Source organism: Corythoichthys intestinalis, chromosome 6 (assembly GCF_030265065.1).
Source record: "Corythoichthys intestinalis isolate RoL2023-P3 chromosome 6, ASM3026506v1, whole genome shotgun sequence".
In the NCBI taxonomy this organism is placed as follows: Eukaryota; Metazoa; Chordata; class Actinopteri; order Syngnathiformes; family Syngnathidae; genus Corythoichthys; species Corythoichthys intestinalis.
In genome coordinates this window covers 27,338,632-27,352,987 of record NC_080400.1, presented here as the reverse complement: position 1 = coordinate 27,352,987, position 14,356 = coordinate 27,338,632, and the positions used below count along the sequence as shown (strand labels likewise).

The 14,356-nt window shown below is 40.4% G+C and overlaps 1 protein-coding gene across 5 annotated transcripts in view; it reads right to left on the bottom strand.

The window, feature by feature from the left end:
- Window positions 1-14,356, bottom strand: part of LOC130917361 (muscleblind-like protein 1) — a 138,939-nt gene that overhangs the window by 7,003 nt on the left and 117,580 nt on the right. For 2 of the 5 annotated variants that reach the window (XM_057838687.1, XM_057838688.1), the window contains 6 exons: window positions 8,069-8,308; window positions 7,513-7,566; window positions 5,665-5,815; window positions 4,735-4,770; window positions 764-855; window positions 479-552 (listed from right to left, as the gene is read on the bottom strand). In XM_057838687.1, the coding sequence (XP_057694670.1) occupies window positions 496-552; window positions 764-855; window positions 4,735-4,770; window positions 5,665-5,815; window positions 7,513-7,566; window positions 8,069-8,308 (630 nt within the window). In that variant the 3' untranslated portion in view covers window positions 479-495. The remainder of the gene's footprint in view (window positions 1-478; window positions 553-763; window positions 856-4,734; window positions 4,771-5,664; window positions 5,816-7,512; window positions 7,567-8,068; window positions 8,309-14,356) is intronic. The other 3 variants (XM_057838689.1, XM_057838690.1, XM_057838691.1) reach the window with 3 other exon arrangements.

The window sequence follows — 14,356 nt, the reverse complement described above, 5'->3', positions numbered from 1 at the left end:
GCCGCCTAAGTAACCAAATTCAAAGCATCACTATATTTATGACCTTTGTGACCTTTGGTCATTTCGGTTCTCATCATATCAGCTACCCTGGAAGTTCGAGTTAAATAGGTTAATTCAGTATCAAGTTATCGCAAAATTCCTTTTCTGATCTCGGCGACCCTTGACCTCACTAGCCAAAAATGTAATCACCGTTTTCTTTTCACATTACGAACATATCCCATGGCGAAGCTTTTTTGGAATGTGTTGCAGCCACAACATTCTAGTTCATACTTAATTGCTAAAAACAATAACGTTTATCTGTTTGAACATTGAATATCTAGTCTTTGTAGTCTATTCAATTAAAATATTGGATGAATATGATTTGTATTATTTGTCTTCTGTCTTTATTCGTGTTTAACACAACGTTGCAACTTAGTTGTAATTAGGGATGTATTTTAATATGAAGAAATTTGAAAGAAAGAAAGTTGTCAGTACATACTGCAGTGATTGAGGCTTCTACATCTGGGTCACGTATTTGTGACTATTCAGGTGATCCGCAGATATTATCGGAATCTGAAAGAAAAGAGTGAAAACATGACTGAAGCCGAGAAACTGATTATATACAGTATATAAGTACCATAAATACAACATGAAGGTTACCAATGATATAAGCAATCATACAAGCTGAGAAGTTTAGCCTCATGCTTTCATTCACAATTCATTAAGGTGCACACAAACATACACACAAACACATGACAACCAATTGAAGAAAAGAAGAGCAAACCTGATTGGCAGAGGCGGTTGCAAAGGGAACACTTGTGGCAGATGTGGTGGCTGCAGACACAGTGGCTGGAGTAGCACCGTGCATCATGGGTACTTGGGAAGGGAAAAATCACACAAACACACACAGGCGTTTGAAAAGCTCATCAGAAGCATTTTTTGCATGCCGCCTCAAAAAATGACCGGGAAAGATGAGTGATGGGGACATCTTTACTGCGGATCTTGCGATTCGGCGTGGGCACAATGTATGTGCTTTTCTAGTTTAGCCCATAAGCCCATCAACCTAAGTCTGTCATTTGTGTATGCTAGGTACACACTCTAGGTGGAACACTCTAAAAATGTGGGTGCTTCATGTCAATTCTATCTGTTCTATTCCGGTCACTGAAATAACTTACAATATTTTCCGCACTATAAGGTGCACCGGATTATAATGCGCACCGTTGGCTTTTCAGAAGATTGAGGGCTTTTAGGTGCACCTTATAGTGCAGAAAATACGTTACTACTTCTTCGTTTAAGTGACTGTAGTTAATCAATCGCTCTGGGAATGTGAAATAATTTATGCCATCCATTCTTAGGGAACCCCAAAAGAGTCCTAATAACACAAAAATAAAATAAAATAAATAAATCAACATTTTGAAATAAATGCCATTTTGATAAACGACAGAGAAATTATGTAATATGGACCTTAAATTAATTAAGAAATTCCCCTCCGTGAGTCATCACCTTATCGTGGTGGAGGGGTTTGCGAGTCCCAATGATCCTAGGAGCTATGTTGTCAGGGTCATCCATGGCAAACAGGTCCTAGGTGAGGGGCCAGACTAAGCATGGCTCAGAATGACCCCTTATGACGAGTAAAATAAATTGAGTCAGGTTTCCCTTGCCCGGACGCGGGTTACCGGGGCCACCGTCTGGAGCCAGGCCTGGAGTTGGGGCTCGAAGGCAAGCATCTGGTGGCCAGGCCTGTCCCCATGGGGCCCGGCCGGGCACAGCCTGAAAGGGCAACGTGGGTTCCCCTTCCCATGGGCTCACCACCTGTGGGATGGGCCAAAGGGGTCGGGTGCGATTGACAGCACACAATTGTGCTGGAAAATGACATTATGAAAGAAAAAGGCCATTGCGGAAAATGACATTATGAAATTAAAAGTGTATTTCACAAAGTATTTTTTTCATCTTGTAAAATCTTTTCCATAACAATAATATTACCTTGTTTTAATGACGTTATAACATAATTTGTTTTATTTATCAAAATGGAATATATTTAAAAATGTTGTTTTTATTTATTTAATTATGAGTGACTATTTGGAGGTCCATATGTTCTCACTGCCACTGCAAAAAAACATGATTTCTTCATGGACATTTCAGACGCCTCATAAATGAATTTTTTGTGGCTCATTTGTGATTTGTTTGTGAAGCATGTATATTCATCATTGTGTTTGTAACACTTGGAATAGTATCTGACCACACATGTACATTGTTATTTGAAGTAATAATAGTTCCAAAGTATAATAAAGTGAAATTCCCTTATGTTTAAAGCCAGACAGCATGAGGTGTTAGCAAGCTTGGAATACATTGGGAAAAAAAAAAAAAAACCCTGCAACATGCATTAGGTGACAGTCAGACCTGCAGCCGAACCTTAAAAGTGATTCACACGACTAAAGATGGTCTTACACTAAATGGGAATTTGGCTTTTTAATGATTCTTACGCAAAAACAAGGGTGCTCGGGCCATGTCGAGCGCGTTCGACTATGCAACCCACCAGTTGCTAACAAGAACGTTAAGAAGTAATTTGATGTCATATTTGATCAGTTTAGAAATTGCGGGTGGCTGTGCCATTCACCTCCATGGAACGCGTTGGACAGCTACCGTGACATGAAGCGAAACAAGCACTGGCAATTAAAAATGAATGAAAACCCCCATATTTCGATAGGGATTACAGCGATCGAGCATTTCCCAGAAATTATTAATTTAACATACGGAGCATGTGTCATTCTGTTCCTGTTTATTTTATAGTATTATCATGTTGTGCCCGACTCACAATCTAGCGTGCGGCACCCCAGATTCTCTAACTCTTGTAGTGGAATCATGTTTTCATTCTCTGGTACGACAATCTGTGATTATTATCGTGTAATCTTTCATGCTATCATATTTCAATACCCAGAAAATTGTGTAGTGTGAAGCCACCTTAAGTGTAAATTAATCGTTAAAAAATATATCCTGTACCCTTAATCAAAAGTTGTGAGACTCTTTCTAAATGGTGAAAAGTCTCTTAGGATCGCTTGTGTGTATATACACTGCTGGACAAAAGTACTGGCACCCCTACTGCAGTTCTGTTGATAATGCTCAATTTCTCCCAGAAAATGATTGCAATTAAAATGCTTTGGTAGTAATATCTTCATTTATTTTACTTGCAATGAGAGAATGGGAAAAAAAATAAATCATTATCATTTTACACAAAACTCGGACTAAAGTATTGGCACCCTTTGAAAAATCATGTGATGCTTCTTTAATTTGTGTAATTAACAGTACCTGTTACTTGCCTGTGGCACATAACAGGTGGTGGCAATAACTAAATCACATTTTCAGCCAGTTAAAATGGATTAAAGTTGACTCAACCTCTGTCCTGTTTCATTGTGTGTACCACATTGAGCATGGAGAAAAGAAAGAAGACTAAAGACCTGTCTGAAGGCTTGAGAAGCAAAATTGTGAGGAAGCATAGGCAATCTCAAGACTACACGTCCATCTCCAAAGACCTGAATGTTCCTGTGTCTACCGTGCGCAGTGTCATCAATAAGTGTAAAGCCAATGGCGCTGTGGCTAACCTCTGTAGATGTGGACGGAAAATAATAATTGACGAGAGATTTCAATGAAAGATTAAGCAGATGGTGGATAAAGAACCTCGACTAACATCCAAGCAAGTTCAAGCTGTCCTGCAGTCCGAGGGTACAACAGTGTCAACCCGTACTATCAGTCTGCGTCAGAATGAAAAGGGACTCTATGGTAGAATACCCAGTAAGACCCCACTTCTGACCCAGAGACATGAAAAAAGCCAGGCTGGTGTTTGCCAAAACTTACCTGAGAAAGTCAAAAACGTTTTGGAAAAATGTTCTCTGTTCAGATGAGACAAAAGTAGAGCTTTTTGGGAAAAGGCTTCAACATAGAGTTTACAGGAAAAAAAAAAAACGAGGCATTAAAAAAACACGGTCCCCACAGTCAAACATGGCGAAGGTTGCCTGATGTTTTAGGGTTGCTTTGCTGCCTCTGGCACTGGACTACTTAACCGTGTGCATGGCATTATAAAGTCTGAAAACTACCAACAAATTTTGCAGCATAAGGTAGGGCCCAGTGTGAGAAAGCTGGGTCTCCCTCAGAGGTCATGGGTCTTTCGGCAGGACAATGACCCAAAACACACTTCAAAAAGCACTAGAAAATGGTGTGAGAGAAAGCACTGGAGACTTCTAAAGTGGCCAGCAATGAGCCCAGACCTGAATCTCATAGAACACCTGTGGAGAGAGCCGAAAATGGCAGTTTGGAGAAGGCATCCTTCAAATCTTAGAGACCTGGAGCAGTTGGCCAAAGAAGAATGGTCTAAAATTCCAGCAGAGCATTGTAAGAAACTAATTGATGGATACCGGAAGTAGTTGTTATTTTGTCTAAAGATTGTGCTACCAAGTATTAGGCTGAGGGTGCCAATACTTTTGTCCGGTTTTATGTAAAATAATACTGATTTTTTTTTTTTCTCTTTTGTGTTTTTTCATTGCTAGCAAAATAAATGAAGATATTACTAACAAAGCATTTGTAATTGCAATCATTTTCTGGGAGAAATTAAGCATTATCTGACAGAATTGCAGGGGTGCCAATACTTTAGCCAGCAGTGTATGATTGAACAGTTGAAGGTGTGTGTGCTGTCTCACATGTTGTGTAGGCTTTACATAAAAATGTACAACAGTAGAACTGATAAGGAAAGCTGGCACCTACCAACACTTGTTGCAGGCGTCATGCACAATATCGAGCCTGCCCATCATGCATTGCAACAGGAATTGGAGTGGAAAGGGAGGGGAACAAAAAAAAATGAAGAAAAGTCATTTATAAAAATCAGACATGATTGATTTTCATCTGGATGAGAACACATAGCTACATAACATGTACTCTTTATTAGAAAAGAATATGAAACGTGTTGATTTTTTTGTACTGGGAATAAAAACTCTATTCTAAATTCTAAAAAATCTCAATTAAAAACAGGCCTTTTTTTCTCTGTTTCGTGATTGGTTTTATCGGTTAACGTTGATCGAGTGGAAATGTCAACTAAAAAGCGCAATAGTGATTGAGAAACAAGGCTTGCACAATGCAGACACAGTATCAATACTCATTGTGTTTGCATAATGGATCCAGACTGTGACTGTGATGTATTGTTACAGCTCAATTCCCATAGTGTCCTTTGATCATTCACACACAACTCAAATGTCATTTCATGTCAAGCTCTGATTGCACATCCAAGTACATTTTAGTTTTGTTCAGAATACATTTTTGGGGCATTTCTATGATTAAAAAGCTAATAAAGGTGCCCGAAAAAAACTAATTTATACGGTTATACACTACCTTGGAGTACCTCAAATATATATTTTGTTCACAAGTTCCCCTACAAACACATTTCAAATAAAACATTACTCAATATTTTTAAGGTCCCCTTTACTTTGGGTGAGGCACTACCTAAAATGTGGATCTGGACATACTGTTGTTGTTTTTATTCCAAAAGAATATGTTATCACCTTATTGACAAAGCTAATGCTAATATTTATGGGATCACAAATTAAGTGTCGTGTATCAATTAGTGAAAAAGTAGCTTTCCATATGACTTGGCAGCCAGCAGACATGCAAAAAGGGCAATGCTTGTGTGTCAGGACTCACCCGACGGGATGAAGGCAGCCTGCTGCTGGAATTGCATGTTGGCTAGGGCCTGTTGGTACTGGAATACACCGGTGTTGAACATTGTGGTGGCACCGTTGGCTTTTTCAAGTGCGGGTCTCTTTGGTAAAGGGGGCAGGACGGGAGGGAGCCCCTGATGAGGGGAATGAGAGCGGCCATAACGGACGACATGTTCGGGGCAGAGGGGGAAAGGATAAAGTTAGAGGATGTAACGACAGAAACAATGTCAACACTATCATTAAGGTTAAGGATCTTATCCTGACAACGACAAAAAAAGCATCTGCTGGATTGATATATAGCAGGACCACTAAAACACGTGAAGAAAGCTTCATTGAATCACCATGAAACTAGAATACGCTCTCATACACAGTAAAACGTCTCAAATGTTGCAAGACTACAACCCTACACACAAATACTACATTCTACAAGCGTTCTAGACTGAGTAGGTGATGAATTGACATTTAGGCTAGGTTCACACTGCAGGTCTTAATGCACAATTCCGATTTTTTTGTCATATCTGTTTTTTTGGTGTGTCAGTTCAGACTGCCTTTGTCCTTTGAGCCCGTTCAAGGATTACGCATGCAAACTAATTCACAGTCCGACACCTGCTAGGCAAACTGAGGCATGCGCTAGGCAAAATATACTGTATGTGCATGACGGACACATTAGCCTGATGTGTGTGCGTCAGTTTGCCCCAACTTGGCCATGTAAGCAATACTGACATATTGCTCATTTGGCGCACAGTAAGAAACCGAGCATCAGGCTTATCCTTTTCTTAATTGTATTTTTTATGACTGTGGTCAAGCCCGCCACTTGCGTAGTTAAAGTAAGACGCTAACGCTAAAGAACAGCTACATTGCTGCCATCTTGCGTGCCGCTCTTGCTCTTTGCTGACATAATTGCTGCATGAATTCCGATTTGGGAGACTTGACAGTCCAGACCACCGCTACATTGGAAAAATGTGGCCCAGATCGGATTTAAACCACATACAAAGGTGACCCAGATTGGATTTGCAATGTTTCACTTTTATGCGACTTGTCCCGTTCAGACAGTCAAGTTCGACTCGAGTCAGAAAAACATTAAAAAATTGGATTCGTGCATTAAGACCTGCCATATGAACCTAGTCTTAGATGCATGTATAATTATTTATTTACTCTTGATTTTTTCAAAATAACTAATAAATTGCTATTTGCCACTGTTCTAATACAGAATGTGATGTGAGTAGTTTAAGATAATATATTCACTCATATCGTGGCCACAGGCATCTTCAAGCATATAGGAATACGAAGCGTTTATTGGGATGCAGGCATTAATTAGGCTTTTTAAACAATACATTATTGTCATTATTATTATTAAGCAGTACTGTGGAAACTATTTTCACAATTTGACATGACACATGGCGTTGTCAAAAAAGGTCATCACAGCCACTAGTGTATTTATCACAGTGGCACCTGATGAATGACATTTATTTGACTGTATGCCAAAACTTATATGGGACTTTTATATATAATCAGAGGCAGCCCAATTATTTGTTTTTCATTTGGTCTTCAGCATAATTTTCATTAAAAAAAAAATCACTCGTCAATGTCACGGTCCTAAAAGTAGAAAATATATGTTATGATCTGATTTTGAGTCATGAAATGGAATGGAACAAATTCAGGTGTCTGAGATCATATAATTGACGTTTGTGGCATACAGCCAATTAGAGTGAAGGCCACTATCTGAGGAAATTATTTCAATGTCGTCAGTTCATCAGCCCAGGGAAAATAAACAACTACTGCAGGAGACAACAATCACATGCCAGGCCAAGAGGTGAAAGGTCATAGGTACCAGGTCAAAAGCTGGGTCGAAGGGCCGCTTCGGTGATTTGACAGCTGACTGAGTCTTAATTAGCAGGCAGCGAGCACATAATGTCAATGGGCCAATGGTTCAAGCGCATTAACATAAACCAGCAAGCGGCGGGTGCATCATGGGGGGGCAGGCAGCAGTGCATTGTGGGTCGGTGTGGAAAAACATAAAACAAAACAAAACAAAAAAAAAACAATCATTGAAATGTAGTTAACAACAAGACCAGAACATGCAAATTGTTACAGGGATTTTAGCATAGAGAGATAAAATAACCTTTAGCAAACTACATTTACAGAATGGATTGTTTTGAACCACTCAAACTAATTGTTGCTCACATTGTGAGTGCTTGATTTATTAATCTATAACTGCTTTCTGTGAACTATGGCTTTTTGAGAGGCGGTTTCCGTGTTAATGTCTAGTTAGATGTCATGGTATACAGTATGTGATACTCACAAATTCAAAAGTAGTAGACAGTCTAGCATAACATTGTATCTGATTGACATGCCCTTTAAATAATTAACTTAGCAAGGATGCCCACCATGGCCGCAGCGGCCGCTGCCTGGTTAACTTGATGTTGGGCCGCTTTGATTTTGGCCTGTAGGTGAGCTGGCGGGTGGAAGTACTTGCACTTCTCCCGAGAGCAGCGGCCCTTGATGTAGTCCATGCACACTGTGACTGTGTTATCGTTGGTGTCTATCATGGTGCTGTCGGACGGATGTGCGAAGCGACAGTCGTTCTCGCCACGGGTGCAGTTGCCCCTCTGGTATTCCCGACAGACCTATGGCACAAACATGCATGGTATGATGTACTTTGTCTAATTTGTCTTAATAGATGGATTAGTGATTAAAAAAAAATCTCATTTTATTCATTGACCGACACCCCCCCCTCCCCCCCAGGCTTCCACTTTGGATGGTACCCAAAGTAATGGGACAATTTCCATTCACGCATCTATCCATTATCTGTACTGCTTGTCCTCACTTGGATTGCAGGTGTGCTTAAATCTATACCGTCTGAATTTGGCAGGAAGCATGTTCACCCTGAACTTGCCCCCAACAGATTCCAGTACACATATAGAAAAACAAACATCCACACTAACATGAAAGCCAGGTTAGAGTCCTTACATACTGTAACCTTCAAAGCAAGGGTGTAGGTTTGGTCTCAACATTGGTAGGGACGCTATAACAGCATAACGTGCATGTGCACTTTTTGCTACGGACATAATAAGACCAAACAGATCGGGTACATTTCTCAAAAATAGCTGGTTCCTTCAGTGCCTTGCAAAAGTATTCGGCCCCCTTGAATCTTGCAACCTTTCGCCACATTTCAGGCTTCAAACATGAAGATATGAAATTTAATTTTTTTGTCAAGAATCAACAACAAGTGGGACACAATCGTGAAGTGGAACAACATTTATTGGATAATTTAAACTTTTTTAACAAATAAAAAACTGAAAAGTGGGGCGTGCAATATTATTCAGCCCCTTTACTTTCAGTGCAGCAAACTCACTCCAGAAGTTCAGTGAGGATCTCTGAATGATCCAATGTTGTCCTAAATGGCCGATAATGATAAATAGAATCCACCTGTGTGTAATCAAGTCTCCGTATAAATGCACCTGCTCTGTGATAGTCTCAGGGTTCTGTTTAAAGTGCAGAGAGCATTATGAAAACCAAGGAACACACCAGGCAGGTCCGAGATACTGTTGTGGAGAAGTTTAAAGCCGGATTTGGATACAAAAAGATTTCCCAAGTTTTAAACATCTCAAGGAGCACTGTGCAAGCCATCATATTGAAATGGAAGGAGCATCAGACCACTGCAAATCTACCAAGAGCCGGCCGTCCTTCCAAACTTTCTTCTCAAACAAGGGGAAAACTGATCAGAGACGCAGCCAAGAGACCCATGATCACTCTGGATGAACTGCAGAGATCTACAGCTGAGGTGGGAGAGTCTGTCCATAGGACAACAATCAGTCGTACACTGCACAAATCTGGCCTTTATGGAAGAGTGGCAAGAAGAAAGCCATTTCTCAAAGATATCCATAAAAAGTCTCGTTTAAAGTTTGCCACAAGCCACCTGGGAGACACACCAAACATGTGGAAGAAGGTGCTCTGGTCAGATGAAACCAAAATTGAACTTTTTGGCCACAATGCAAAACGATATGTTTGGCGTAAAAGCAACACAGCTCATCACCCTGAACACACCATCCCCACTGTCAAACATGGTGGTGGCAGCATCATGGTTTGGGCCTGCTTTTCTTCAGCAGGGACAGGGAAGATGGTTAAAATTGACGGGAAGATGGATGCAGCCAAATACAGGAACATTCTGGAAGAAAACCTGTTGGTATCTGCACAAGACCTGAGACTGGGACGGAGATTTATCTTCCAACAGGACAATGATCCAAAACATAAAGCCAAATCTACAATGGAATGGTTAAAAAATAAACGTATCCAGGTGTTAGAATGGCCAAGTCAAAGTCCAGACCTGAATCCAATCGAGAATCTGTGGAAAGAGCTGAAGACTGCTGTTCACAAACACTCTCCATCCAACCTCACTGAGCTCGAGCTGTTTTGCAAGGAAGAATGGGCAAGAATGTCAGTCTCTCGATGTGCAAAACTGATAGAAACATACCCCAAGCGACTTGCAGCTGTAATTGGAGCAAAAGGTGGCGCTACAAAGTATTAACGCAAGGGGGCCGAATAATATTGCACATCCCACTTTTCAGTTTTTTATTTGTTAAAAAAGTTTAAATTATCCAATAAATTTTGTTCCACTTCATGATTGTGTCCCACTTGTTGTTGATTCTTGACAAAAAATTAAAATTTTGTATCTTTATGTTTGAAGCCTGAAATGTGGCGAAAGGTTGCAAGATTCAAGGGGGCCGAAGACACCTCTCTAAGCAGCTTTCTACTTGAGTTTTACAGGTTAGCAAGTTCAAACAGTTTAATTTTATGCTAACTCTAATGTAGGCCGGACTTTCAGGAGCAAAATTAGTGGGGTGTTCCCCACCTCCACAACATTGACGTCTTTTTATATTACTTACAGTGGCTGCTGCTGGCCGAAAAAATATCCCTCTTCTTCAAAGGGGGCGGAGGAGGCAGCATATTCACACATACAGTGGGGCAAATAAGTATCTAGTCAACCATTAATTGTGCAAGTTCTCCCACTTGAAAATATTAGAAAGGCCTGTAATTTTCAACATGGGTAAACCTCAACCATGAGAGACAGAATGTGGAAAAAAACCCAGAAAATCACATTGTTTGATTTTTAAAGAATTTATCTGCAAATCATGGTAGAAAATAAGTATTTGGTCGATACCAAAAGTTCATCTCAATACTTTGTTATGTACCCTTCGTTGGCAATAACGGAGGCCAAACGTTTTCTGTAACTCTTCACAAGCTATTCGCACACTGTTCCTGGTATTTTGGCCCATTCCGCCATGCAGATCTCCTCTAGAGCAGTGATGTTTTGGGCTGTCGTTGGGCCACACGGACTTTCAACTTCCTCCTCACCGCGTGGCGTCAAAATGATGACAAAAAGGGTGAGCAAAAATCCCAGAACCACATGGGGGACCTAGTGAATGACCTACAGAGAGCTGGGACCACAGTAACAACAGTATGAGTAACACAATGCGCCGCCAGGGACTCAAATCCTGCACTGCCAGACATGTCCCTCTGCTGAAGAAAGTACACGTCCAGGGCCGTCTGTGGTTCGCTAGAGAGCATTTGGATGATCCAGAAGAGGACTGGGAGAATGTGTTATGGTCAGATAAAACCAAAACAGAACTTTTTGGTAGAAACACAGGTTCTCGTGTTTGTCGGTAAAAGAATACTGAATTGCACCATACCCACTGTGAAGCATGGAGGTGGAAATATCATGCTTTGGGGCTGTTTTTCTGCAAAGGGACCAGGGCGACTGATCTGTGTAAAGGAAAGAATGAATGGGGCCACGTATCCAGAGATTTTGAGTGAAAATCTCCTTCCATCAGCAAGGGCATTGAAGATAAGACGTGGCTTAGTGTTTCAGCATGACAATGATCCCAAACACACTGCCAGGGCAACAAAGGACTGGCTTCGAAAGAAGCATTTCAAGGTCCTGGAGTGGCCTAGCCAGTCTCCAGATCTCAACCCCATAGAAAATCTGTGGAGGGAGTTGAAAGTCCGTGTTGCCCTACGACAGCCCCAAAACATTACTGCTCTAGAGGAGATCTGCATGGAGGAATGGGCCAAAATACCAGCAACAGTGTGTGAAAAGCTTGTGAAGAGTTACAGAAAACGTTTGGCCTCCGTTATTGCCAACAAAGAGTACATAACAAAGTATTGGGATGAACTTTTGGTATTGACCAAATACTTATTTTCCACCATGATTTGCAAATAAATTATTTAAAAATCAAACAATGTGATTTTCTGTTTTTTTTTTTTCACATTCTGTCTCTTATGGTTGAGGTTTAACCATGTTGACAATTACAGGCCTTTCTAATATTTTCAAGTGGAAGAACTTGCACAATAGGGAATGGGACGTACTACGTCACTGTTTGGACGCGCCTCCATGCTGGCAATATGATTTACTTCCGGTTCGGCAGAGTCAATGCGGATTGTAACGTGTGGTAGTGCTAAGCTAACTCCTTCGGTGTTTTAGAAAGAAAATATGGGCGTTTATTGTTGCGTTACCGGGTGCAGCAGCGTCTCCCACAGACAAAAAGGGGTTAGGAAAAATGGACTCACTTTTCACCGTTTTCCTGCATGGAGGACCAAATATCAGATCACGAAGGTACTACGGATGGCTGGATTGCAGCGGTTCGTCGGAAAAGCATTTCTTATGATCATATTTCTGCTGGAAAGAGTATTCCCCTCATCTCTACTCTTGTAAGTTGAACGATTTATCCGTTTTGGTTTCAATACGTTTTTTTTTTGTGTGTTTTTTTACTGTTGTGTAAATCTGCCTCGGTAGCAATGCTAACCTACTCCTCCTCCTCACCTACCTGTTGTGTTACTAGGAAAACCTGCATATGAAATGCTGACAACACATCCCGATTGGTCACCATATCTCTTCTTGGGTTATTCTGAGGTCAAGCGCACCACATCGGAGCGTTATGAGAGGTTGGAAAGGCGAAGAGTGCACGCTGAAACTTCAGTTTGCTCTGCTCTTACAAACACGATCCCAAGTGTTGTTGTGAAAAGTCAATAAAATATGAATACCAAAACATGACTTGAACAACTTCTTGACAAACTGTAACTGCTTGTTGTTTACTTCAGGTCTTCATAATAAACAGGTGTAATAATTACAAAGTCAGGTGACTTAATTTTGTTATTCTATTTGGAATATGCATTGACAATGTGTGGACAGTGTTGTAGACAAGAACTGGGACTGATAAGTTGCAATAGATTTATTTCAAGTAATGCAACTTCTCCAATACAGTATTTGAGCTGACAGTTTAAAATCTTTAAATTAGTGCAAACAAGGCCCACCCTCTGACGGGGTCAGCAAATATTATATAATTATAAGTAATATATACAAGTTTAACATAAATGTGTCTTTGTCAAAGCAGTTTAAAAACTATTTACTGGCCTTGGGTAAATTGCCAGACAGAATAAATATGTGGTTTAAAGTTCTTGCATTTCCATTTTAAGTATTGCAAGTACTAGTCTCCAACACAGTATTTGAACTGACAGTTTAAAATCCTTTTAGTACAAAATGGCCCACACTCTGGCAGGGGGCAGCAAATATTATAATACATAATACATTATAATAAGCTATATACTATATAAATACAAGATCACAACAAAACCTGTATTTTTCAAAGCAGTTAAAAAACATCCAGTGGCCTTAGGTAAATAAACGTGTATAAATATGTACTTTACAGTTCTTGCATTTCTATTTTAGGTATTGCAACTTTTCCAACACTATTTGAATTGACAGTCTAAAGTCTACATTAGTGCAAATAAGAATATTATAAATTAAAAATAATAATAGAATATATAAATTCAACATTACAATGAAAAGTGATTAAAAAAAACAACGTCACTGGCCATAGTTAAATAGCCAGGCAGAATAAATATGTGCATTACAGTTCTTGCATTTTCACAAGTTAAAAGCCCGCAGTTCATCGACGAGAAGGGCAGACCCAGATGGCGTCTGCAGCAGGGGCTTGTTTGAGTCCGACACAGGACAAATGGAACCACTCCATTGAACAAATTTTCTTTGTCAAATGATCCAAGAAGAGAGATGGTGACCAATCGGGATGTGTTGTCAGCAGGTTTACCTAGGAACACAACAGGTAGGTGAGTCGTAGTAGGCGAGCATTGCTACCGAGGCAGATTTACACAACGGTGTAAAAAAAGAAAAACGTATTGAAACCAAAAGTGGATAAATCGTTCAACTTACAAGAGTAGAGATGACAGGAACACACTCTCATTCCAGCAGAAATATGATCATAAGAAATGCTTTTCCGACGAACCGCTGCAATCCAGCCATCCGTCGTACCTTCGTGATCTGATATTTGGTCCTCCATGCAGGAAAACGGTGAAAAGTGAGTCCATTTTTCCTAACCCCTTTTTGTCTGTGGGAGACGCTGCTGCACCCGGTAACGCAACAATAAACGCCCATATTTTCTTTCTAAAACACCGAAGGAGTTAGCTTAGCACTACCACACGTTACAATCTGCATTGACTCTGCCGAACCGGAAGTAAATCATATTGCCAGCATGGAGGCGCGTCCAAACAGTGACGTAGTACGTCCCATTCCCTATTAGTGGTTGACTAAATATTTATTTGTCCCACTGTATGTCTGTCCGAATTGTGTGAATGTGAGAGTTCTAGTCATCAGCCAATCA